Source organism: Agelaius phoeniceus, chromosome 1 (genome assembly GCF_051311805.1).
Source record: "Agelaius phoeniceus isolate bAgePho1 chromosome 1, bAgePho1.hap1, whole genome shotgun sequence".
NCBI lineage: Eukaryota > Metazoa > Chordata > Aves > Passeriformes > Icteridae > Agelaius > Agelaius phoeniceus.
Genome location: NC_135265.1, coordinates 121,331,704 through 121,359,362, shown reverse-complemented (window position 1 = coordinate 121,359,362; position 27,659 = coordinate 121,331,704). Strand labels below are relative to the sequence as shown.

The window sequence follows — 27,659 nt, the reverse complement described above, 5'->3', positions numbered from 1 at the left end:
AGCTCCCATTGACTTTTAGTAGCAAAACACTGTTAATTGTTACATACGCTCCAGCAAAATGCAGTATGAGCAGCACCAGACAGTTGCTACGTTTGAAGACTCACACTTTCCATAATAGTTTAAAATAAAAATATGGTTATAAGAAGAGAAAATGGTCATTCAGTGCTGTCAGAAGTTCTTTAAAAAGAGTGATGTGTGGAAAGTCCCTATGAAACAATTTCCAGATTAGAGCTGTTCATTCTCTGCCAAAAGCTGTGTAAGCATGAACCATAATGAGGGTAGTTGTAGGATCATGGAGTAGGCACGGAGCAGGTAGTCCAGCTGCAGCAGAAAGTAAGAGACAGAAGGGCAATATGTATGGAAATGTCCCTAATTGAGGACTGCAGCTCGTGGAGGTAGCTGGCACATCTTCTGAAGGCTAGTCTAGATACGTTCCTCCCAAACCTTTGTTCTAGCTTGTACACAACTTGTTCCACTGTAGATTTAAGTGTGATGTAAAACACAAGAATGCATGTTCTTCAACAACCTTTTAAAATGTATGGATTACTCTTTCTGAATGGTTTACCACTCCCTAAAGTTTTAGAAATTATAACAGCATCAATAAAAGTATTTATAACCCATCTAAGTAGAAATGAAGTCACTGGTTCCTTTGGTGACCATAACCAATGGTTACCAATAGCACCAATAACTGGTGTTATTCATTCCAAGCTTGATGTATCATTACTGATTTTCTTCATTAACTACATCTTCCCGCTTGAAGTGAATCACAAATATGGTAGGATGAGAAAGGACGAAGCAAGTCAGTCTTTTCTTTTTTGTTTGTTTGTGGCTCTGTCCTCCTTGTGCTGCAAAACTTGTCACTATGGGCAAGGTGAGGGATGGACTCTGGCAGGAGAATTGTAAAATCTTCAGAGGTCATTTGAACAATTTCTCCTAGTCAGCCAGAAACTGGGGCCCTCTTGCATCCTGTGCATTTTGAGAGTTTTACGTTATTTTCTTTGTTTCTCTCATTCAATTGCTTAATTATAGAATCCAAAAATATTATTGCTCAAAATAACCTTTTCTTCTAGATTTAGAGAGAGGGAGAGTGATACAAAATGAAGAGTTTAAATTGAGTTAGGAAGCTTGAGATTTTTTTTCCTTTCTATCATTTTTACTCTATTTGACTGTTTAATCTGATATACCAAACATCATAAGATAATGATTTCTCAAATGTCTGGACACTTTTAGTGGTTTTTTTTTTGTTTTTTTTTTCCTCCCTTTGTGACACAGAATATCTTCTCCCTCAGTCTGATAGTGCTAATCCTACTGCGTGGAGCTAGGAAGTAAAAATATGAATTTACCATTGAATTCTGTGATACGGGTGAAGCTACCATGAAAAGGCTCTAATGGTTGGACCAAGCAAAGTTTGCCTGGATTTGATGGTGTGACAGTGAGCTGTGGCTGCCTGGCAGTGACCCCCAGAGGGGCAGCCCTTGGCGGGGCTGGGGGCAGCTGCTGTCCCTAATCAAAGCCCGGGCAGGCAGGCAGTGCCCCAGTCTGCCCAGGGCCCCCTCCTCTGTGCTGGGCTGCCTGGAAAAATCCCCGCGATGAACTCCCACCCTGTGAGGTGGGTCTGCGTTTTTGCAGCTCCCCTCATAATGAAGTGAGCTAGGAGAAAGCTCTTTTTATTTATAAGAACGGAAATTGTGTGTAAAGTCCTTAAAATCAAGGAGGCCACAGCTGGGTACTTCATATGCTTTTAAAAGCTTTTCCAACTCCAAGTTGTTTCTCTGTCCTTCCCATGCTGTTTCCATAGCGAGTCACACCTACTGCTACTTTAGGCAGTTGGCCTAATTCCTGAAAATTTTGAATTTTAATTACTCAGCTCAATAGCTTGAACTCTTTATCATCTGAATATTGAAGGGGATTGCATGGTGTTGTGTGAATAAAATTTTCTTTTTTTTGTGTTTTAGGTTATATTGTTCTCAAAAGAAAGTGAAATATTATGTTCAAAATGATAGTGTAGTTCATTCTTCACTTTTTCCTTTATTACGAAATATTATTTATTAAATAATATTTATTAAAACTTAGCTATAGCATTATTTGATAAGTTAAACTACTTTTGTAATAGTTGTAAAAATCGTGTTCTATAGTTAATAACCAGTGTCTGTTCTGTTCTTCCCACTTAATATATTGCTATAGTCAGTAATATATAACAATAATTAAAGTTTCATCTTGAGCTGTGATGGTGAAAAAGCTTGCAAGACTATTAGGATAAACAAACACTTAAGAAGCGTGCCTGTTGCTGGAGGACAGACTGATTTATTTAACTACCTAATTTCTACTGAGTTTTGCTCTTGAGTCTTTTGGTTTTTTTTTAATGACTGTATATAGAGTTCATTCTCATTGGTAGATACAGTTTGGAGACATGGAGAACTGAAACTAAATATTGTTGCTTGACTAGGTGCATTTTTTGCTGACAAAAACCACAAAATGCATCTTTGTGTAGTTGTATAAGCAAAACCTATTTATCAAGATTCCAAATCCTTAAGTTTTCAGTTTTTATTATGTTAAAAATGAGGAGTTACTGAATTCATTTTCATAAAAACATAGTCTGGAAGAAATCAGAGGAGAAGGATATCATCTGTCAAAAAGATATGATAAAGTTGAACAGAACAGCACTAAAAACCAAAAGTGTTTCAGCATTGTTTTGCAAGGAATTTGGAGTCCTATAAATACTCCTACAATAATTTTCTTCTTCTCCCCTCTTAGATTCCAATGCTAATTGTCCAAATTTGTCAACAATGTATTGGTGGGGTTTAATTTCATAAGGAGTGACTGCTGGCTAGAAACGAGAGAGAGGTCCCAGCAGTGCCTCCTTGCTTGACCCACTGACAGCAGGGATGGCCCCACAGGGAGCTGGGCAGTGCCTTCCCTGGGATTGCTCCTGAGGGGCAAGAGCATGAGGATGTAGAACAGAAACGTGAAGGGAAGTTGGCATCATTGTTAGGTAAAAACAGTGTCACTTCTGCCTTAAAACTAGTTTTCAGTTAGTGAATTGTGGGTATTTCTGGTGACCATGGGCCAGGCTTCCAAGAGTATTTAGATGGCTAAAGGTGCAGCTGGGTCTTTACTGTAATTCACAAGAGTGCTTGCAGACAAACAGACAAACAAGGAAGTGTAAGTGTAAGTGGCTGTAGATGCTTAGGCTGATGTGGTGCCTTTAAATGTCCCATTGGATCTCACACTGACAGATCTGACAGTTAGTGGTACAGCCTTCTGGTTTTCTCAGTTTGGGACCATTCATGCTCTTTCATTTGGATTTAACAGAGGTTGAAAGAGATCCCATTCTCAGAAATGAGTCCAAATGAAGAAAATAGACCACTTGCACCTACTAGTGAAACTCATCCCAATTTCAAGTTGGTACCTCTACTGCATGAAGAGAAGCAGAAGTATTTGTAGAGATTGATCTGTTGTAAAGATTGAAAATAACCTGCTCATTGCACTGATTGTTGTGACTCACCAGTGAAAATTTTGGTGGAGCTCAAGAGACAGGGAAGTTTTCTTGTTGTAAAGAAGACAGTAGCCTTGCTGCTGGTGGTGTGAGGAAGGTCCCTGCTGTGCACATTGGCTTGGTGGCTGATCCATTGTGAGATCTGCAAGTGGCACTCCCATGGAGACACCAGAGACGTGGCTCTGTGCCACACAAGGACAACTCCACTGCTCCCAAGGGCAGGGGGTGTCCAGAGGCAGCTGGGATCTCACAGAACCACTGGGACCTTAGCTGGCCCTGACCCAGTGCTTGGGTGCCCCTCACCAGGAGATGCCAAGGCTTTGGCCTCTGCATTTCCAGGGTGACTCCCTTGCATCCATGCTTTCTGTAACCCGTCTCTCTGGGTGGATTTTGCTGCTCTCTGGGATGTGGCATCCACTACTGAAAATATTGCTGGTAGTGTTTCTTACTTGAATGCTTTTACTAGCTTGGGGGAAGCCTAGGTTTTAATGAAGGTTGTTACAACTTCAGACTCAAATTTATCTGATTTATTTAAAAAAAAACCTTTAAAAATTATAAAACTTAGACATTTCACCTAGAGGAAAATTACTTTAATTGCTCTGTGTAAACCTTAAAAACTCTACATGTGACCTGTATTAATTATAACTAACAAACTTTTACCTGTTTGCACTGAATTATGCAGAAGCAGGACAAGTTGCTTGTTGTTAGACCACAAACTTTTATAGACTTCATATATTTTACAAACTACTTTAAAAGCACATGTAAAATAATAAGTAATGCCCTACCTTTAATCTAAATTTATAATAGGTGTAGAAAGGCTTCTTAAAGCACATATATAATTACTCCATTGTACAGAACCACACGAGTTGAAAGAAAGCTTTGTTTGTGAAGTATCTTACACTTCTCTCCTGAGCTAGGTAAGTATTCCAGTTGCAAGTTATGATTTGTAGCTCAACATTTTTCTTGTATGTATTTCATATTTTTTAGTAACCATGACACTTCACCTAATAGTGTTAATCTGTTCATCCCCCCCACCTTTTGTAGCCTGTTTGACACATAGAAAGCAAAAATCAAATCCATTGCTCAAAGACATGATGACAAAGGAATTGGCTGTTGCATTCTGGTTTTATTCTTTGTTAATGGTATATAAATAAAACCAGGGAAATTCTAACTTTTTGATGATAAAGATCCTATGGAATGCTAAGGGGAAAGCTGTTTAATCCTTATTTGAGGCAAAGTTCACCTTGTAAAATGTAATTTTATTAATTTTTAAAAGCAGAATTTTTATGTTTTCACCTTAAGAATATTCTTTATTTCCTGTCCTAAACTGTTAGTGTGTTTTTCTGCTGAACAGTTTCAGCTTACATTTCAGATACAATAAGTTGATCCCACTGGATAGTTTAAATGTAGTATTAATTTTGTAAGTAATTTAGAAAAGAAATTCTGGCAAGCAAGTAACCAGTATAATTTTAACATTGTTCTACAGCTTGGCTTTTGTGTGCATTTAGTATTCAATGAAAAATATGATCTTTTGCTATGTTTGGAGAGCTCTGCTTTTAGAATAACATTATTGCTTTAAATTTTTGTATGGATATGTCTCCCACTTTAGCCTTTTGTGGAGCTTCCTGTCTGAGGCACCCTGTTGGATGTTTGTGTGAGGGAGATTGAACTTAGAAATTTGTCCTTTGCAGGCACCAGGTCTCATACCTGAAACATATTCCAGGTCCTAATTCCTGTTCAAAACCATTCCTGACCATTGGCTGAGGGAAGCAACTCAGACTTCATGAAGACAGTTTTTGAAACAGTTATATTTCAGGTTTAGATCTTGTGAAAGCAATGGCAAATTATTTACTTCATTTTTTTCCCGTTCTCCAGTCTCATTACCCTTCTAACTTTTGAACACCACATTTTCAGGCTTCTGTCTCCACCCCAGGAAAGTTTTCTTTGTATTTGACAATCTTTTCCAGTGCTGGGAGACCAGAGAGCTTTTCTGAGCTTGCTGAAATTGGCAACCAGGAGATTCCCATAAAAACATGCCAATATCTTTTGCCTTTGTTTGTTTCTTCAGGTAGGACTTTCCTGTTTTCCCCACTCCACTCTCCAAAAGTCTCAATAAGTGTGCAAATCAAGCAGAATAATTTTTGTGGGTTTCTTCCACTTGAGGTGAATAGCAAGGAGAGTGGTGAAGAACTGCTCAAGGACCTTAGGAGACAAGTCAGTAGACAATAAAATGACAAGTGAAATTATGCAGATATAAATGGGAACTGCTAAACCTCAGTTAAAATACTTGTAGCTCTACATGGAAGGTGATCGGCTCTGGGCTGACCCTTTCAGAAGTGGGATATTTGTTCAGTTCTCAGTAATTCCCCCTAAAATGAATGTTCAGAACTGCTAGGAACTAAAAAAAAAAAAAAAAAAATTACATAGGCTACAGGAGGAGAATAGAAAAGTACTTGAGAGAGTTGTACTGAGGATTGCTACACAGATGAACTCCATCTGTCTCAGGAAACCCTCTGAGCTGAAATAGCAGGAAACTGGGAAAATGCTGGGAAAATGGCATATGCTTGTTCTGTTCTTGCCCTCCTTCTCCTGTTGCTGGAGACAGCACCAGGAGGATTGTTAGTCTCAACCAGTATCGTGGCTCTTGTGTTCTCAACACCTTTTTCATGATTTAATGGTATATGGGAGAAATAGGGCACAAACTCTATTGTTGAGTTGTTCCTTCAAGACATATTTAGGCTTACAGTGTGATAGAAATTTTATAAATGTAATCAGGATTCAGAAAGTAGCACAGATGTATTTCCCAGACTGTCACTGATATCATTTGCCTGTGATGTATTTTTTGTGTTCATAGTGCTTTATTTCTACCTTATTTCTTGCCTGCTTTTGCTCTTGAGTCTCCTTGGTTATTCTGGTCCAACACCCAGTGAGATTGCTGTGTAGGCAGATGAGACCTCATGTCTCCTTACCAGAACTTTAACTTCTCAGTGAAGTTAAAAATGTTAGGGAAATACCATAGTTTTAATCTTCAAAGTAAAGTTAAAAGTGATTGCCTAGACAGCAAAACAAAATTCTTGATACTAAATTTATGTTATTTACTTATAAAGAACAAGATTTATTTGGTGCTGGACCTAAACTTGACAGTGAGTGTAAGAGCTATGAGTTTTAAACATGCCTGTCCAGGACACCAGAGTGCTTGTTCTATTTTATATAAAGGAAACCTTATCAATAAAACTGAAAACTTTCAGCCTCCGCTCCCACAGGTTTACTTCAGCCACAAGTCTCTTGACACTTGGTGTATTTCTGTTTGATGGTAGTGGAAAAAAAGGTCTGTTGAGATGACCATGGGTGTTTATTGGGGTGCAGAAATGGTGACCTACCCACCCTGGTGTTTCTCAGTGTGTTACCTACATGCTGCATGGCCACAGAACAGACTGGGGGTCTGCACACCCCCAGAGTCTGTGTCTGCTCGGTGTCAGCTCTGCAGTTGGTGTGGGATGCCTTCATGCAGATGTGCATGGTAGGTCCCACACATCTGGGCACCTATCTGTTTTGCTGGAGTCCCTGAGGCTCACTGGAGGGCAAGATGCTGTATTGCATCTGCAGGCATTCCAGGCTGAATCAGAGGTGGTCTTCAGTCATAGCCCTGGAGTTAATTGTTTATAAAGCTGCTGAAAGGTCCCTACTAAATTTCATTTTTTAAAAATACCTTTCCTCTTCCATTTTATTTCCTTCCTCTTTTTTTTTTTTCTTTATTTTCGGTTTTCAGCTGTTACACTTGGCAAGTTTCTTTCCAAGCATTTGGAAATAATTGTTTTCTAAATGCTACCCAGGTTATCTGCCAAATGTAACACCTTAAAAGGAAGTGGGGGTGGGGGACGAGAGACCTACCTGGGAATGGAGTGAATGTGAGTCTTTAGAAAGTGCCTAAAGGAAATTTACCAAATATAGCACCTAAAATCAAAACCATTGAGTTTCCTCACGTTAACTGTAAAATACCACATGCTATCATCTACAGGGTAAAAAAAGGCCATTTCACCCAGTCTCAGAACTTCTTTTGTTATATTCTTTACTAAAAGATAAAGCACGTGTGGCTTTTGGGGTTCTTTTTCTTCTAACAAATGTGTATAGTTTGGGGAGATACAATTTTTTCAAAGTGTTAGTGGAAAAATCCCATCAGTTCCTGAGAAAGCATAAGAAAATAAGTAAGAGCAAAGCAGAAACCACTGATGGCACTAAAAATGACCTTATCTTGGAGACTTTGCAATGGCATAATCAGCCGGGAGGTTGTAAGACAGGATTGATTTTGCTGGTGGCACAGGAACAGGATGAAAAGTTTAATTCCTTCTCCTTGGTGATGGACGGGCTAAGGCAGCCCAAGGTAATGTGTTGGTGCTGTTTCTGATCACTGTAAGTTTTGTCAGGGGCTCAGTGCAGCTGAAGGTGTTTTACAGCAGCCCTGGGACAGCTCCAAGAGGTGGATTAGTGGTGGTGGAGGTCTTGCATGGGAAATGCACAGCTTTTATCAAGGACAGCTTGGCAAGCATACAGAATCAGGTTCCTTGTCCTTAGATGTAGGTGTCTAAGTGCCAGGGGTCAGCCATGGCCAGTGACTTTTCGGTCACCCTTGTGTTGGGTACTCTCTCTGCAAGTGGTCAGCCTCCACCGGCACCTCCCAGCCCGAAGAGCATTTATCAGTGACTGTCTTTAACATCTGCTTCCCGGGTGATCCACCACTGGCTTTGGCCAGGTTTTCAGGTGGGCACTGGGATGGGGACAGAGGGACAGCACTTCCATGAGAAGGAGCTTGTTCAAGCTCCTGCCACCTCTGCAGCGTGGCTGGGAGGGGCTGGCAGCCGCCCTGTGCCTGGCGGCAAAGGCGCGTGTTGGGATCCGCGTGTGTGGGGAAAATTGCACAGCGCTGGCTAACGTTTCAGAAATCCCCCATAAACCACACTCTGTGCTTCTCTGTGGGTTCTTTTAATGCCCTTTTAAATGGTAATAGCTGCTTGGAAACAGGACTGCTGGTCATTGTGCCTGGTACAACAGTACTTCTTTAGCTGGTGGGACTCTTAATACTGTTGTGTATTTAATGGTAATAATAATTTACAAAGCAAACGACTTCCAAAGAAGTAGAGAAAAATAAAACAGGATATGTGCTTTCATGACTTCTCTTCAATTTAGATCTTGTCTTTTTCAATAAATTGAATTTTTGTCCTACTCATATTTGATGGCACATTTTGCATATAGCAGCTTCTATGTAATAGATATATTTGGATATATTTTTTGATGCATTAACATGTCAAAGGAATTTAATTAGTTTTTGTAAAGCTTCACTAAGGGTTAAAAATAACCTAACATGGCAATTAGAATCAGGATAACTAAGTTGCTCTTGTTTAAAAGTTGAATTTTTCAAAATTAAAATGACTTAATTATTATTACTTCATTGTGGATCAGCTGTTCTGTGTTAACATCTAGGCCCTCATGTTACTGTGACTTGATTCTGCTGCCAGCGGTCTCTGGTGTCTCCTGAGCAAGACAAGTCATTGCCCCTAGCAGTGTGGGTGGGTGCCCACATATATAGGAGCTTTTTGTAAACCTCTTTTGCAGAGACATGAAGTGCAGCATATGTCAGAGCAGAAATTACAAGAGTAGGCTCTTTTAACACTGGTGTGTTATAGGAATCTTTCCCAGAGAGAGAAAATATTTGCCACAGCAGTTCCTGCAAGTTAGGTCGCCTAATTACAGCTGAACTATAATATACACTAAAACATATATGCTTTTTCCTTCTGGGCTTCAAGAGAAAATTACCAGTCTTTGTAAAGTTTTCTTTCCATTAGTAAAGAGAGCACTGCTGATCTGAAAATCCATCAGGTCATCCATACCAGCATTACATCAATTGACTTTTGAATATTTTTCCATTAGAAAAGGCTCCATTTTATTCCCTCGCTGAAGTGGCAGACTTTCAGTTTGTGCGGTTTTTCCATTTATTGAGTTTTGCAATAAAAGAGTTTTTGAAACAGATGTCAGTCATTGCTTAGGAGTGGGGCATTGTTAGAGGGCTGTTTTCTTCTCTCTTTTTTTTAAGTTAGAAAAAAATCTTTTCCTTTCCCTCCCTAACTTTAATTGACACTTTTAAAAGCCATAAATAGTTTTCTAACCTATAATCTGGTGTCAGAACAAATATAAGCACCAAACCCTGATTTCACAGAAATATTGCAGATTGGCCATTGTTCTCAGCAGGAGCAGGACTGGATTTGATCTCTCAATTGTAAACCAGAAAGAAGGGAGTGGATGCATTGCAGAAGCATGGTTCATATTAGCATCTTCCTTAGGGTGTGGAGTGGACCTGTTAACACTTTCTTAATGCTTAGATTTTATAGAGGTAGCCAAATATGTGCAGTGAGTAGTGTCCAAAAAACTGGGTTTGAAAGGATTTTTTTTACTTTCTTGCTAGAGTCTTATCCAGGTAGAAAGATAGAGACTTTGGTTCCTGATCCTAAAATATATGTATTTCCTATGCATAGTGGTTTTAGGACAAACAGAATGTCTTCAGACCATATCTTCAACTGTCACAGAAGAGCAAAGTGTTATTCACATTTCTGTGTATATATAACGTGTATGTGTGTGTGTGTATAAATCACATTTTCATTTTTATTCTTTATGGACAGCTTTTTCCCCATGTATTTTTAAAAAAGCGCCAGTTTTTCTAATGAGGATTTAGCTGGGTTTGTTTAAATTAAACCAATGAATAATTCTGAATTTTAAGATGTTTACAGCATTTTATTCTAAAGGAGGGAGGAAGGAAATCATATTTTGGGTTGATATCTGTTTGGGAGGGTAAGCTTTTGGTGTTTCATCTGCGTACTTCACTGTTACTTTAAACATCAAAGAGCACCCTTTCTGAAGGTGAGAGAACACAAAGCATCCCATATTTATAATTTATGAGGCCTAAGACTGTGACCTAATGTAAACTTGAAGAGATTTAGTATAAAAATATCCTTAGCTTGAGGGCAACGTTTGAAAACTTTGTGGATTTTCTTTTTTATCCTGGCTCAGTCTACAATCATATTGCTTTGTTATTATTTCCTCTTAGCATTAAAGTACGATTGACATTGACAGATAGCAGGGGAAGGCTGAGCTTCCTAAAGGGAAAAAAAAAAAAAAGGGAAAAAAAGAAGAAGAGATGTGTTGTTGGCACAGAAATAGTGGCGGTAGGAGCGTTCCTGGCTGCCTTTTATTCTTCTGCAGAGAGTGAGCACAACGGGGCTCTCGCTGCCTGCTTTTGGCTTGCATGGATTCGCAATAAACAGCTCAGCTATGTGTTTATTTTCAAGAGTGATTCAATTCTTCAAAGGCAACTGCTCCCAACTTGTGAATACTTGTTAGTTGCTGGAAAGTTGCAGAAGTGAAGATCAGCTCCTAGTTTCATACCAACAAATTAATCCAACGATGTGGTGCTGTCTTTTCCACAGGTGTGTGTGTGCTAGCACTGTCTGAAGCTCCCTGTAACTAATAGCCTGAATATAATTTGGAAAGAGAAATCTTCAATGGAAGACCCCGAGGGAATAAATGGGAAGTCTGTAAGTAAACAACTTGTCAGTCCTGAGAAAAAAAGTTGTGGCTTTTAAAGAGGCAATTATTTCTGTGGCAACCGGGCAAAGGAAAGTCTTAAGAGAGCTACATGCACTTTTAGTGATTGGAAGAAGCAGGGAATGATGAAATTAATTGAGAGATGGAGGCTTGTGCTAAAGCTACAGAAAATTAAGTATGGATTTAAAAATATTTGTCTTCAGTGATTCATATTACAAAATGATGGTTGTTGCTTTCTCTAAGAAATATTTGGCCTGCTGTGTTTATGTGTTAACATTTTTATCTGTTGGAGAGTTTTCATCCCATTATTTGAAGTTATTTCTCTTTGCCTTTGTGAATATATGCAAATACTGCTTCTGGGAAAAGTAAGTGCAACTCCTAGCTGCAAAGTCTTAAGAACAGTGGCAAAAAATGTAGTAGCGTTGTTGTTTGTTGTAAATGCCCGTTTGTAGAGTCACAATAATAAGAAATTTTGCAAACTATCAAGCACAATTAAGAATGTTTAATGCACGGTCAAATGATTAGTTGTGTGTTTTGGATTTGTTAGTTTAATTTGTGACATCATTCTTGGCACTAAGTGAAATTCAAAATGCTACATATATGTTTTTATTCTGAATTGTTTAACAGAAATTGTGCGCATTGAGATTACCTTATTTTTATCAGTTGTAAAATAAGTCCAAAAGCTATTTAGTAAATTTAATTAGATTTATTTCCTGCATTTTTTCCTGATGTGTTTATTTTCTACATTTGACAGTAGTCTACTCTCTCTCACTCTTCACTTTGTATTTTATGTTTCTATATCCAGTTTTCCTGATGCTTCCATTTCATGTAGCAACAGAATAGAAAAAAACAAGCCCCTTGATAAAACAAGCCTGTTGTGTTGTGTGTTTTTTGTTACACTTCATGTGTAGTGCAATTTTTGCTGTCTGAAGCAATATGGCTTTGATTATTTTCCAATGTTCATTTGTTCCAGTCTTGTCTCTATGTGTATGTTTGGGTATTTATCCATCACTGCTACTACCATGTTAACTTTCAGGGAAAGGGTGGCCATGGTTACCAACAGGCACTAAACAGGGATGGTCCTGTTTGCAGTTGCCGTGCCAGAGCTTTCAGCACCACCCAAGCTCCTCGTTCTGTTTGGAATCAGGCTTTCCTCCATGCATGAAAAGCCATTCCCTGATGCTGTCAGGATTTTCTGTGGCTTCCACTGCAAAACTTCCCCTCTGTGTGCCCGGCATAGCCTGGGCTTTGTGTGCTGTGGAGGGTTTGGGCTGGGTGATTGTGTGCTGGGGCTGTGTGTAATGACAAATGTAACTGTCACTTAACATGACAGGAGTTTTGAGGGAAATATTTGTTCATGATTTGGCACCACCAGCACTCCTGTTGGGGTTATTCATTCCATTCCTTCTTTTCACCACTTGGTCCAGAGAGCCTGTAAAATGCTGCATTTGCTCAGAGTTTCCCTTCACATTACCCAAGTGGGTGGTAGTTGTTGATGCTATCAGGATTATCAAAATCTAAGCCAGTAACTGCTGAATAGACCTACTGCACTGACCAGCACTCAGGCTTCTGTAGGTGAGGACTGAGGTGCCCAAAGGTACATGACACAGGGCAGGGTGTGACTTTTCTGATTAAAGTGTCATTGGAGAGGTTTAAAATTGGGGTATTAAACCCTGGAATCAGATCCTTCAATTAGGTCTCACTTGAAGTCTTTCATAACTGAACAGTCTGCTGCATTTGCATCAGCCACATGACCAGCAGGGAGATTTCCTAAAAGCAGTCATCAGAAGGCAAAATAGTCTCTGTGAAAATAAAGATGATGGCATGAACATTGGTTTTTGTTTAGTTTGCTCTGTGTGTGTGCATAGAAAGAAAGAGAGGGTGAGGGATAGATTAGCACTCTGTAATTAGAAACCAGAAACCAAACCTGTTTGGGATTTAAGATCCCAAACACATTGTAGTGACTTTGAAAACCTGGTGCTAGTCCATAGGAAAAGAATAAAACTTCCCTACACATACCAATTGAAAGGTAATTTAATTTTGCAACTGGCCAATGCAAACTATGTGATGGAAGCAATTCCAGGTACGTGTGGATAAGGGAGGAGCTTTATTGAGCAACTGAGAAATGAAGCTGGATAGTGTAAAAAAAGTTATCAGACAGCAGTATGAGAGAGTATATGAGGAAGTGCTTTGCCATTGTCTTTGGCCAAGATTTCTCTTTTGAGGAAGAGGATGGTGTTGCACTTGGGAATACACCCTGTCAGTGTTGATGTCTGCAGAGGATTCCATAATAAGCCCAGTAAATTCACTTCTGCACTTCTGTTACACTCACACAGCTGAGAGAGTATTTTAGCCATTTCCTAATCAAGAAATGGTTCTAATTGTACTAATAATCATGTGCTTGATTTGCATTCTGTAGGAAATGAATTTCAAACTTGGGCTTGCAGACTTGAACATTATGTCTGCCCTGCCTTTCCTTTACTGGATGCTTGAGAAAGAAGCAAAACACAAACCTGAGGCTGGCTGGACAGATGATGTCAGTATTTCATCCTGTCTGAAAATTTCACTGAAGTTCTGTTGCTTTCTTTCCAAGTCCAAAAAAGACTTTGAAGCTTTTTTGCTTATGATATATGCACCTATCAAAGATGGTTCACTCATGTTTCATCAAGCTGAAACAAATGGTTGGGTTTTTTTAATTAGTATTTTCTTCACCATCCTGAAGGGGCTTTTCTGTCTGTCAGTCATTTGCAACAAGTCCCACTGCTCAAATATACTTGAGAAATTAAAAAAAACAACCTCTTGTTTTAATTATTTTTGAGATGAAAATGTCATTTTGGGTGTTAGAGAAATTCTGATTGTAAGGAGCCTGGGGCTGTGTAATAGTACATCTTATACCAAACTGATTTAAAAAAAAATTATGCAAAATTATCATTGCTTGTATTTGTGGTAGGCTAAGTCTACCAGTTCCAAACTTGGCATTGGCATGAATCTATTGCCCTAGAAACCCTCCAGAAGCCCTAAAAACATGACAAACACTGATAAGATTCAGCATGATAACCCAGGTGGTTAGAGGTACCCTGATGATGACTTCTAAAAAAACTCGAAAAAGGCAGCGTAGAGGTCAGCAGGTATTTTATTTAATTTGATTTGCCTGTCTTTGTTTTTTTTTTTTTTTTTTTTAATGTGTGGGGTTTATTTATTTGCAAAACTCAGCACAAGAAAATTTTCACAAGTAAATACGGGCATGTTTTTAGCAATTACTATACCCTCTGGGGATGTTTTGGAGGGCTTTTCTTCCATAACTCTCTCTCTGGTAGCAATATTAAGTTATTATATAACATAAAATAATTTTCATTCTTTCCCTGTCCAGGCTCATAATTGAAAATTCTCATTGCAAAATTGCACACCAAGAAGTATTTTCAGCAAGGAGTGTTTTTGATGATGGAGTTTGCCCATCTGGAAAACAGAGCGAAGACTCTGAGGCCCTCAGCAGTCAAGGTAGATCCAAATAGTGTGCACCCAATGAGCCAAAAGAGGAGGTGCTCTTGGTCCACTCCTGCAGTCAGTCTTCTCTGATTCCCCCCACAGCCCCCAAACCTCAGCTTTCAGTCAGCACTCTGGCCAGCCTGGCTGTGTATTTCCAACTTCTTTCTCCTCCCTGCTGCTCCCTGGACACTTCTCCCATGCCACGTACCGGAGAGCGGCACTTTGTACCGAAAATTCACCTCCTACCTCTGTTAGTGGAAAGACACAGAGCAAGTAGCTGGTTTCAGCAAGAAAGGGGGAGGGAGAAAATAAAAACCCAAACCAAAAAACATCCAGCACCTGGCTGCAGCAAAATAATGAATTTTGCAGCAAACATGCGAGATTCTGTGGAATCTTGGAAAAATGCCAGACTCCACGACCACAGAAATGCTGAGTCCATGGGGCCCAGAGAGAGATGGCTGGGGCAGTTCACATCTCTCTGTCTTTGTTTCAAGCTCCTTGCAGTCTTACTGAGGCATCAGATTACACTCTCTTCACATTTTCAAGGTTATCTTCACTACCAGAAGGGCTAGAAAGTTCATTTTGTTTCAAGGCGAGCCAGGATCCGGCAGCACAACTCTGGAGCGGTTTCAGAGGCCACGGCCACGGTGATGGCATGGCTGTGCCTGAGGGCATGGCTGGTGACCTGCACATTTGAACAGCATCATCAATGACATGTTTGTCATGCTTACTCACATTACCTGTTTGTCACATTAGGGAGCAAAGTCTATGAGGAGGAAGAGTGAAAATAGAAGTATTTTACCTTTGGTTGAAAACTTAGAGCGTTGTCACTGTGAAAGTCATGCATGTGCTGCCTAGTTTTTGTCAAAGACTGGCAAAGTTCTCCCCTCTGTGTTCCCCTCCTGTTCTGAAGAAATGCGTGACACGCTTCCTTTTTGGAAAGCTCTGCAAGGCAATAACCAACAAGCACCACGCAATTGCAATCTGTAACTGAGCCTATAAAATGTAATCGCCTGCACCCTTCCCACTCCCCTTCCCCTCTCTATCTGCAATTGGTAGAATATTGGAAACATAAGCCACAAAACCCACTTATTACACTCAGTAAGTGTCAAAAAGAATGAACAGCCGGAACTAGCTGATGTATTTAAGTTCCCCAAATTGAAGTGAGCTGCTGCTAGGCTGTCTATGGCAACTGCTCAATCAGTAACTATTAATAGAATTTTTTCTTTCAAAAGGTTTTAGTGAAAATACTCCTGAAAATTGTAAGCTGTTTGTGGACAGTTTGAAAACATTATTCACTACAGGCTCTTCATTCATCTGTGTTTGCAGAAACTCCATGGAGAAATTCTTGTCATTTAAAATGTACCTTTCCTCGTTGGTGGCAGAAATCCTAAAGTGCTGTAGGCAGCAGTGCTTGCAGCACTGACGGAAGTACTGCTACCCACAGCTTGTAGCGTTGGGCATATTCCTCAAGGTCACCAAGACCTTTCAGGGGTTTTGTTGGGGTCCATCAACAGATACCACCACTTATCTTGGTCACAAATCCTTGTTTCCTCAGAGGGGTGGAACTTTTGCTTTGTTACAGCGTGAGGCATTTTTAAATGACTTGTAAAAGTGGGCATATGAGAAATGCACAATCCATCTGACTTTTTCCAGCCACTGTGTGCAACTATTCAGCATGGAGTCTCTTCTTGAAAGTCTTGATGAAGTTGTAGCTTAGCCCTTAACAGTAAAAAGCAAACTGCCAGTGAAGTTTATTTTCTTTTTTACTAGGTTTTCTGGACCATTGTTCCGCTTGAGGAGCCATGTTTGTTAGTTTTGGCTCTCTGACTTCTCTTCCTTAAGGATAAACTCTCCTTAGGCAGTTGTACAACTATGCACTGAAAGACTGCATAGCAGTTTATTCACAGCCCAAGCTCCAGCCGAATTCAACTGTGTGACTTCCTGGCTTAAGCAGGGGTGCATCCGTAATGTAAATACCTACTTGATTCTGTGGAAAACCAGGAGGTTTTTTGTTTGCTCTTGTAAAAGATTCCTGCAGGAAGCTTAACTTTAAAGTTGGCATCCAGCCTTCTCTGCTGTGACTCGGATACTGATCTGATTTTGTGCTTTCATGGGCATTTTTATATTTGAAAATTTTTAATTCAACATTAGCTTTGCTTACAAGCTACAGAGCAGAATAAAATCACATTACAAACATTGTAGTATTAGATTTTATCACCATTTATTTCTTCTCGTCTGCCCAGGGATTTCTACATGTTCGGTAGAACTAATTTGCAGTCAGACACTGAGGTCTTCTAGAAGGCCAGCAGGCTCCACAAACTAATTTATCCAAATAACCAATCCCTCATAGGCCAACCATAGAAGGACACCAAAATGGCCTAAGCAGGCAAAGCCCCCTTTTGAAGTCTGGAATGTTTTGACTGACTTGAAACAGGCGGCAGGAATGAAGGGATAATTTTCAGTGACCCATGGGACTTTTTTGCCATTTTCAAATATTAGGTAAAACAAAGAGAAATTGCTTGTTCTAATTTAGAAAGACTTAACAATCCGGAAGGTAACCAGACTCAGAATTGAGTACTAAGGTATAGAGCTGAAGTTTACTTAATGCATTGAAGGTTTGCATCTGGGTATATGGTATTTACACACCCACACATACACAGGCTGCTTTACTTGTACATGCACATACCTAAACTGTTTTTTGAATTTGACTTCTATAAAAAAACTTTAGTACAAAGTATATTTTTGCAATATTAATTGGATACCACCTGGAATGCTTACGGTTTTTCTTGAAATAATAATTTCTAGTTAAAAGGATGTGTTTCTGTTGCTGCTTCAAAAGCTGGGGTAGTCACTCAGATGCCAAGACTTCCATGCCATTTCTGTTTTCTTCCACCCCCTGTCCTGGTGCCATTTGAGTAAATGTAGAAATTAATACAATTTTGTACTCTTGCAGATACAAAAGAGAAGTATTTTGATGTATACATAAACCCAAAATTTTCTATGAATACTTCTAGGGAGAAAGAGAGAATGTGAATATTTAGAAATAAAATGAAAACTTTACAGATCAGGTATTTCATGCTCTGCTACTTGAATGTGCATTTTAAAGACAGTGTGGAGCAATCACATGGATTTCAGCAACTTTTTTAGAGACATTCTCTTGTAAATTTGGTCTCAAGTTTACCATGCATATTTATGGGATAGGTAGAGCCCTGTATTTTGCAACACTAATGACACAGACCGACTCCAGCACTCAGCTTCATCCCCATGACATTGACTTGCAGGTAAGCTGGAGCTTCCTAGCAGAAGGAATGTTGTCTGTAAGAAGGGTCACTAAGCCAGTAGTGAAGCTGCTCTACCTGTGCTTAATAGAATTATGTTTCCTTAAAACAGTATTTTGACAAGGATTTTGGTCACCAACTCACCCTTTTCCCTCTGCCATCTTTGGTGGTTCTTGGCATGGAGCAATGCTGTGCAGCTCACGTGTGTGTCCTGATAACTGTATGGATAGCAATGTCTGCAGATGGGAGGTTCAAGCTGGCACTTAAATATTTATGGTACTGGGTTGGGCTGTGGCTGTCACTGGTATTGCTCCTACATACAGAACAAACTCCTAGTTTTAGTTTATTATTTTACATGGGATATTGAAATATAAAAGTTCCTCCCAAATTCATATTGCTCTGAAATATTAATTCTTACTGTTATCCTGTGGTAATAGAAAATACAATACAATAGAATGACAAAGAAATCCTGTTTAAGTGCAGTTTTCAATCATGTATATACTGACCTCAGATTAGTGGATTTCAGAAACATGATGTTTAAATTAATGTTATTTTGGTGTGAGTTTATATATATGTGTCTGTGTGTGTCTGTGTGCATGGACTGTATTAGATTAAATTAAGTTACGTTCCAGCTTTTACTTGAGGAATATAATTTTGTTAGTAGTTAATAATGTTAATGCCATGATTTTCTCATATTATGTTTACATATATGGCTACAGTAAAATCAAATTATATTTGCTGGGGGTAAGATTAGTCAGTCAAGGAGCTGTTTACAACAGGAGAAATTTAAATTCAGACTTGGTAGGAAAGAGATTCTTCTCTATTTCTGTCTGCCTTGCTGAGCTGTACTGTCTAGACTGTCCTGGAAGTCGTAGACTCAGTGGTCTCGTGGTCTGTGCACAGCACAGCAGCAGAGTCTGGCAAGGAATAGAAAGCTTCATAGGGATTTCTCATCAATCACATAGAATTTGTCATTTCGGCATTTTTGGCATTCAAAGCCTTATATTCTGCCACCACCATTCACACGGGGTGGACTTTCCATTGTACTGACAATGCACCTCTACAACTGTGCAGTGCAGCACATGGGAGAAAATTTCTTCCAGCTCCTGTGGAGGTCAGCTCCTACCCCAAAGCACAGGATTTGATTATCCTGATTGTAATTTACAGAGCTGTAAATGCTGTTAGTGGTCATGAGTCAAGGAATGAAATTGCTTGAAGACAAAAAAAAATGGTTTTATCTATTTTATTAATTCTCTTTTAAAAGAAGAAACTAGGAGAGTAAGTCATTTCAGACACATTTTCATACTTTCCTTATGCTGTGGAGTAATTTTAAAATATAATCTAAGTGTAGCATTTGGGCAAAATGAATGGGGATTCAAAGAGTGAGCTTTTAGAGCAAGCACTGCTTTGGTGCTCATAGATTCAGGAATTCACTCTTGCTGAATGTGTGTTTAGTACTGTAGATATTTTTAGAAAGTAAGCATGATCTATTTTTTATTTTATTTTTATTCTTAATAATTGGACCTATTTTTCATGTTTGACCACCCTTTTAGGCCTGTAAATAATTTAAAAGATCTAAAAGTATCTCAGTATTCAGAATCAACTAGTTAAATGTTTATATGCCTGGCTTTCACCTTCAGTTATATGTACATGAAGAAAGAATCTAAATTTAGGGTTGCCCTGTTCCACTTCTATTTTTCTACTCAAGTTTGAAGCATTAGTTTTTTGGGGGACAAGCAAGGTATATTTAGTGGTGGGCTGATGAGTACCTCAGACCTTTGTCCTTTGCAACAATACTTTGAGGAGGGAGAAGGTGCAAGATCTGTGTTACGTTTTTCTCTGGTTTTTGCAAGGCTCTGTAAAAGCTAAGTGGCACATCAAGCAGGTTTCTATAGTGCAGACACTGCACAAATCCTCTGCTCAGTCCCTGTAAGGCTGTATGCTGCCATTATGCTTTCTATAAACAGAAGACAAGCACACTGCCAAATCCTTGCAGCACTGGACATCAGCTCTTTCTGTTCTTAGCTTGTTTTGTTTATTGATGCTCAAAGACTGTCTTATTTGCCACTATTGCATCCGCTTTTGATCAGCAGGAGCAAAGAGTATCATGCACTTCTTGGTAGCTTGGAATCTCCATCTTTGCAATTTCTTCTCCATCTGCAAGTTTTTAAAATAAAATAATTACCTCTGAGGAGTGTAATTCATTTGATTTTGTATTTTGGTCTGACTAGTGAGACTTAAAGACAAAAACTCCTCAGAAGCAAACACTTTCAGGGCTGGACAGAAAAGCAAGAGCCTCATATGACAGCTTGAAGAACCTCAGACTGGGACTAGCACAGGAGAGAACAAGAGGTAAGTGCCACCAGATTGGAATAGACAACTTATGCTGGTGTTCTGGGACTGGTGGCAGACGGTTAATGAGAGCAGGAGGAAGAGAGCAAATCCTGCTTTTGAGAGGATGGAAGATACATCCAAAGCACTGTGTTTAATGCTGTCCTTCATGAATTTGCTTTTGGATATGTGTGTGCTTTGATTCTCTGCAGTGGTAAGTTCCACAACATAATTATGCCTTTTCAAAGAAAGTGGTTCTGTTGTTTTATGCTTGCTGCATAATAACTGTATCAAAAACATGGGGTTGTTAAGTTTTCCTGACAAGAGAAATAATGACTTGCCAATCTGTTCACTTCCTGCAGTCTCTTTCCTGATTTGGTAGAATTCTCTTGTTTTCATGGCACAAAGGTGTCTCTTCCAATCTGAAGGGCCTTGTTTTTTCCTCAGCCTGCTGCTGAGCTTTGTGTGAGAGATTCAAGATGTGAGCACTCCGACTTTGTAATGTTTTCTGTTTTACTCTGTGTTTCCTTCCTAAAATTTTAAACACTACATGCACCCTTTTGACTGCCATTGGCCACTAAGGCCTTGTTTCCAGAAAATTATTGGCAACAACTACAAGATGTCTTCCTTGGGAACAGTAGGTAATTTAGCACTTATCCTTGTCAATTCTTAGTTTGAGTTGTCTTTTACTTCACATTTATCAACACAGAATTTCACCAGCACTTGTCATGTGTAGTCACCATAAAAGCAGTTTTCTGTAGGCAGATTTACTTTGAGCTGACCTGACTTATATAGCAAATTTGTAACCTTTCTATTTGTCATCTTTTCCAGGGTATTTATGTTTAATAGACCAGGTCATTTTGCAATTCCACTCGTAACATTGTGAAAACTGCCCACTTACTCAGTTCCATCCTTTAAATAGTAAATCATGACAGATCTTTTATTTTACCTTATGACAAAATTGTTTAAGAGCTTTTGGCTTATGAGAGCTATTCAGAAATCTAAATATACTACATTAACCAAATCATCCTTATCCAAATAATCGTTAACTCCTTACAGAAACGCGAGTAATCTTGAAGTTATGGCTTCTCTTCCCCATTACATCATACTCCCATGTGCCTACCAATTATCTTGTTTATTATAGCAGCTGATTTGATCATGCTTCCATTGTTTTAGAGCTCTTGGGTGAACTCTTGAATCTGGCTGGATTGTGTTCTTCATTTTGTTAATCTTTCCCAAAGCTTCTGCTGATACTTCGTTTTAGAGCTGTCAAGGTCTTTTCTTCTTGGATAGTGAGCATCATGCAAATAATTAATTTAACTGTTTCTGTAATAGTCTTGTCTTGACTGAATTTTTGTTTGTTACTACAGTTAAATGTTGGCTTTTTGCATGTTTTTAATGAAGTTTTTATATTAATCTGAGACAATAACAAATGATTCTTCAGGGCTGGGTTATTTTTTGGCCTATGTTTTCCTGTGTTTGCATTTGAATCTACTGAACATGAGCCCTTTTCCAGTTTCAGGTATTTAACTGTAGTGTGTGGCACTCAGCTTGTGTAATGTCTCTGACAGACATTCAGAACCTTTCTCACTGAAGCTGATCAGTTAAAAAAGTCTTGGAAGCTAAAACTCTGTATGAACTTGTGATGAATTAGGTTAAATAGTTTTCACAGAAAAACCCCAGAAACTGGGGGCACTGGCATCAGCTGCAAATCAGGAAGATGTGATTCCACCCCCTCCTCACTCTGTTCTCTGGTGATGGTACTTTGGGGTGTCTGCCCATGACAGAGAGTTTGGGCTGGTGAAGGGAGGGGAATGAGCCCCTCACCCTCATGATCAAGTGTTCTGCCCACTTGGCTACAGGTAAGCAACTTCTTCCAGACAAACAAGAGGAATGGTCCTTTCCTGGAGGAGCAGTTTGAATTCTAGCTCTAATCAGGCAGAAATGTTAAGCTCTCTTTTGCATTCTTTGGCTTGTGAGATAGGGTTGTAGGAAACACCTGCCTCAGCCACCTATCTCCTTTTTCTGTTGTCATCCAATCTTTTTGTTAAAAGCTCTGTCTCCAAAACTTTCTTCTCCCCTTGCTAGTAAAGTTTCTGGGTAGTTCTGATTTATGGTCTGACTCAAAAGGAATAGACATATAGGTTTTGGGAGAGTGGGAACATAACTTTCCAGAAGGACGTGCATATGGGAGTGTATTTTGCTTTCCTTTTGGAACCTGCATCTGACTTTTGGACCAAGAAAAGATATTTCTGGGAAACAATTATTTATGTAATATTATTTTAAAGTTAATTAGTAGCTTTGTGAATTTCAAAAAATATATATGTCCTTTATACCTAGGGGAAGATCAAAGACCCATTCTGGCAGGTGGCACAGAGAGAGGAAAGAGAAAAGCAAGCTGTCACTTAAAGAAATTGCATGTTTAGTTTAGAGCAACATATGATGGAAAACTAAATTTTAGAGTTTTAAGCCCATCTGTTCTAAAAGCAAATTCTGAGAGCTGAATTATTTAATTTCTTTTTTAAAAATATTATATTTTTAAAATGAAAAATGAATTTATTCAATACTGTTAATAAGTAATTCAGTGACTACTTTTTCTTATATTTTGGTTGAACTGATGCACTTTTTGAAGATTGACTCATACAGGGCTTTGTCCCTATTGTTAAAGATCAATACCCAGTCAGGTCTATTGAGACTCAGGCCCCAGGCAGTTTAGCACTCCTGGCTTCAGTCCCTGCTGCAATGTTGCTGGGTAAATCTTAGAGCTTGGTACTGAAAAGACAGTCTGCATCATCACTCATGTGCACTGTGGCTAAATCCCAAGCAAGTCAGTTGGAGTGCAAAATGTGTGGTTCTGCTCTTATCTTGTGCTCTTCTTTCTCCACTTTATTCTTCCTTTTCCCCATCTCTGTTGCCTTCTGTTAAGAAAAGTGTGTCCTAATTAATATGCATGATTCCTCTGGCTCATGAGTTGTGAATCCTCAGTTGGCAAAGGTGCTAAAACCATACCTTGCACTGTCTAGTACCAGCATAGTTTGCAGATCTGAGAACAGCTGATAAGATCATGAGCCCAACTTGGTCAACATATTACAATTAAAAGCGTGCAGGTGACAGAAGCTGTTTCTATTTTAATTATATCTCCTTCTACTCTTGTTTTTATTGGGCACCAGCAATATGGAAGCTCCAAATCCCTTTTCTGTCTCTTCCCAGGCTTCTTCCAGAGAAGAGTTAATCCAATGACCGTTGGACTATAATGACATAACAAAGATTTTATCCACTTGTTGACCTCTCCATGAAATGTTATGGCAAATAAGTGGGAAGAGAGCAAGAAGTGTTAGCAGAAAGAGAGCAGTTACAATACCTTAAAATTCTGAAAGCACTAATTGCTTTTCTTTATTAAAGATTTAGACAGTCTGTGTGTGGGTCATTATGATGGTGGGGTGTGATGACTTCTCTGTTCTTGAAATGCCAAGATGTATTGACTGTTTGACATTGTGTAGAGAGAAGGGTCATGCCAGCACCTTTGAATCCCTGGGCCTTTTAGAGCATCTCCTGTGTGTTAGAGCTGTTACCTGCAGGTTGTGGCATTCAGTGGATTGTGCAGGAGGAGCTTGTGCTGAGCAAAGGTAGGGAGGAGGAAGGAACTGAGCTGTGCAGTGTAATCCAGGAGTGGGTAATATGCTGTGGGAGATTACTCTGAATGGGAGGTGAGGCAAGTTTGGGAAAAAAAGAAGGGTGTCATTTGCTCCTTCCTTTTACCTTCAGCTGAAAGTACTCCTCCACTTACTTGCCTTTCCCAGCCTTTGATTTCTCATCTTTGTTCTCATGTTTTACTGGCACAGAAAAGTCCTTTATTTCAGTAGACCGAGGATCATAGCAGCACATACCTGAAAAATTATTTGTGCCTGTGAGCTCTTCAGTCTTTTATAGCCTGCCATGAAAATAAAAATGGATGTTAAATATTTTTCCAGTACGACTTTGAGAGTTATCAATTATGCACTTCTGCTGATGAGCGTTTTGACAATTTGCTTACTTCACACTAATGCCAGATTTACACTGATGCAGTTTAGGTCATCCTGACTCCTTTCCTTAAGCACTGGTACACCTTTGGCTTCACTCCCATTGACTGTCAGCTGGTGCTAATAATAAACTGCAGATCTCAGCTGTCTTTGCTGAAAAACCAGTGCTCTTTTGGGGACTTTTTTTTTTTCTCTGCACTCATCTTATTCAAGCACTGATGTTTTGTGCTGCCCTAGTTTCTCATTGTCAGTGGCTAAGTAGGAAAACATTATTTGCTGCGAAGTGTTCACAGGGCGTTCAGCATTAGAGACAGCTGCTACAAATAGAAGTCCTGTCCTTCTTGGTTTTGCTGAGCAGTTGAGGATAGTTTGTGTCAAACGAACTCAGTGGGAGATTTTATGTTGTTGTTACTGCTGTTACTTAGAGAGGATTGTGAACTCTTGCCACATTTTTTATTGCAAATGGCATTTACTGTCTCGGAGTTCTTGTCTTAGTATTTTTTCTTTTTACAGGGTTGCTTGGCAAATGTTTCATGCTTAAGTATCTTTCATACCAACTCCTTGTGAGATACAAGTTTAGAGGGCATTATTATTCTTCCTGTAAGCCTTGCACCCTGCTGGGAAATTGAGAGTTACATTTATAACTCAAAGAGGGTTGTCAGAAACAAGTGGTGCTGACAAACCCAATGTGTTTTGTGCTTTAACATTTGTTTTCTGTGAGTAATTTGTAGGTATAAAAGTAACGTTTGAGTAAATTAAGTGATAGGAGCTGTTACACAGGACCTGTGTAGGTCTGCCAAGAAAAATAAACATGACTGTGATGAAGTGTGTGATGGTGGTGTTAGCAGAGCTGTAGAGGCTCTTGGAGAGATGCTAAACAAGCATCATTGGGATCATAAACAAGCTGACCATGTGGAGTCCAGGAGCTGGGCTTCTGAAACAGACATTCTCTAAATCCACCACAACCCTTCATTTTACCGTTCATAAAGGAGTTCTAAAACTTTGTTATTTTTATCAGTTCTGAATGTGTCAAAATTGCAGGACTGGATTAAGTGTAACATCTGATGTGTTTAATCCAAAATCTTTGTGTTAGCCTAAACTGCCACTAAAGGTTTCATGATTGCTCTGCTGACACTTTTTAAACATCTAAGACTTCAGTGAGGAGGAAATGAAATTTCTCTGCTTTGAGATCTCCTTGTGTAATTGGATGTAATGTTCTGGTAGTAAGGAGGGTTTTGTTGTTAAGACATCAGTCTGACTTTGGGAAATGAATCCTCTCCACGGCTGTCCTGCAAACTGCTTCTATTACTGTGATGCCCTGTACTTTGTCTCTGCCTATTTTTTGTCTGCCAAATGGGACAGTAATGTTTTCCTTCTCAGCAGATTAGTCTAAATAATTTGAGCTAGTTGTGGTAAGCTTCTGTTATGTATAGAGGTTGCACTAAGCACTGTCTTACAGTCCTGAGCATTGAATTTATCATTTTGAAAGTAAAATGAGAGTGCCAGGCATGAAAAATGAACTATGAAGATCTATGAAGATCTCTGTGTAAGTGCTTACAGCAACTGTATTCCAGTGAACAAATACAAAACACACAGAGACTGACCCATATGTTTTTGAAGTAATAAAGATCTGAAGTCTAGATTTGAACACTGTATTATCTGTCCCCTTGGAGGGAATGAGAATTGTGTGTGCAGACCTAAAGCTGTGAATTTGATCCAGAACTTTCTTCTATATTCTGTAAATGCAGTAATTTCTCTAAAGGCATATTATTTTGTATGACTTCTTCTACTTTGTGAGTGCACACACTTTTATCATGGCTGTTATATAATTTTTGAAAAAAGGTATGTTTTAGTGCTATTTAAATTCTAGAGCAATTATTTTCTATAGCAGACATTGACATTTTAAAATGCTAAGCACATCTTTAAGTGATACTATTCAATACTTTCACGTTGCTTTGTTCTCATCTGGTCAGAATATAGTGTGGGAATATTCTGCAATAACCCAAATTATAGAATATATTTAGTAGTTTTTTAGTATATTGAGTAACTTAATGCAAAGTGGTACTGGGAGAAAAATGAAGAAAATGCCAGGATAAATTAAAGCCAAGTTTTAATTTTTTCTTTAGCTGTTTTTAAGATAGGACAAAGTTAGCAGTCTTACTTTTAGTCATCTGCTGTTGCTACTGTGCACAAATGATACTGTGCACATGAACAGAGGGCTACGTGATACAATTTTAATAGCAGCAAGAATCTGTTCTCTTATAACTTGATGGTTTTTTAAACAATGCAAATTTTAGAATCATTATTTTTAAATTATAAATATACCCTAAAAGTAGTTGCTGCATGTATTTCTCCTATTTAATTTATATTTAACTGTGGTTGGTCTATTAATCTTTGTTTCGAACATTAAATGCCTTCCTCATGGCAGCTGTCCATTCACTAGTACCATGACTAGTGGCATGTTAAGTTCAAAGTGGAATGTCTTGGAGAATTCAGATAATATATTTAGTTCCTGTCACCAGACAGCACAAGGCACCAGTGCGTCTCGTTCTCAGAAGAGAAAGCCAGATACTTTCTCTGCAATGTTCCCCTTCAGTTAATATAATTTGGGGTGGTTTATTTAGCATAAGTGGTAATCAAGTCTATCAGCATGATTTTTGTTTCTGTAATCTTTGGTGTTATGAATACCTGGAAGAAAGTTTTAAACAAAATAATTTTAAAACCAGTGCCAGAGAGAATATGAAGGAGATTATATGGGGTTTTTTTTCCCAATGCTTGAATATATTTGTGACAAAAAATAAGCTGGAGCTGGAGTGGATGCAGAACTCTGGGTCTGAATGATCAGCCATTTTAAAACAAATTAGAGAAGCTTATAGAAGAGAAAACTTTCCCCAGAGCATATTGAAAGGCTTAATCCATATTTCTAGAAATTGCAGCTGTCAAGCTTTCTTTTATTACCCTAGCAAAATGCTGTGTCAGGTGTTACAAAGAAGTTTGGCCATGCATTTAGAAAATTAATAGCTTCCTTACATCAGATGTGTTAAATAGAAACATGTCTGGTTTCACAGCCAATTGTCATATTTTGATGTTCCTACTGAAAGTTATTTCTTTCACTGTATAATTTGCATTCAATAATTAAGCTATGAGGAAAGACTCATCTTCATGCATGTAAAAAACATCTCTAGGATGAGACCTATTGCTATGCCAGTCTTGCTGCATAAAGTGTCAGGTGCCCCTGAGAGTGTGCCATTCAATCACAGGGAATTCCAGTGTGGAACAATAAAGAATTGCAAATTTACCACAAGGAAATAATTGGTATTGACATATTCTTATATATCCCCAATAAACTGTCTTCAGTTTATCCAAAGAACAAATTGACAGCCAGTAGAATTATCTTACACTGATGCTCTGAGAATTAATGATTAGCATATTGAAAACTGCACTACTCTAATG

At 38.9% G+C, this 27,659-nt stretch overlaps 1 protein-coding gene across 1 annotated transcript in view; it reads left to right on the top strand.

Moving 5' to 3' along the window:
• Window positions 1-27,659, top strand: part of EYA1 (EYA transcriptional coactivator and phosphatase 1) — a 160,267-nt gene that overhangs the window by 1,202 nt on the left and 131,406 nt on the right. Inside the window, exon 2 of the mRNA XM_054631621.2 lies at window positions 10,972-11,079. Coding sequence (XP_054487596.2) covers window positions 11,047-11,079 — 33 coding nt within the window. The 5' untranslated portion in view covers window positions 10,972-11,046. The remainder of the gene's footprint in view (window positions 1-10,971; window positions 11,080-27,659) is intronic.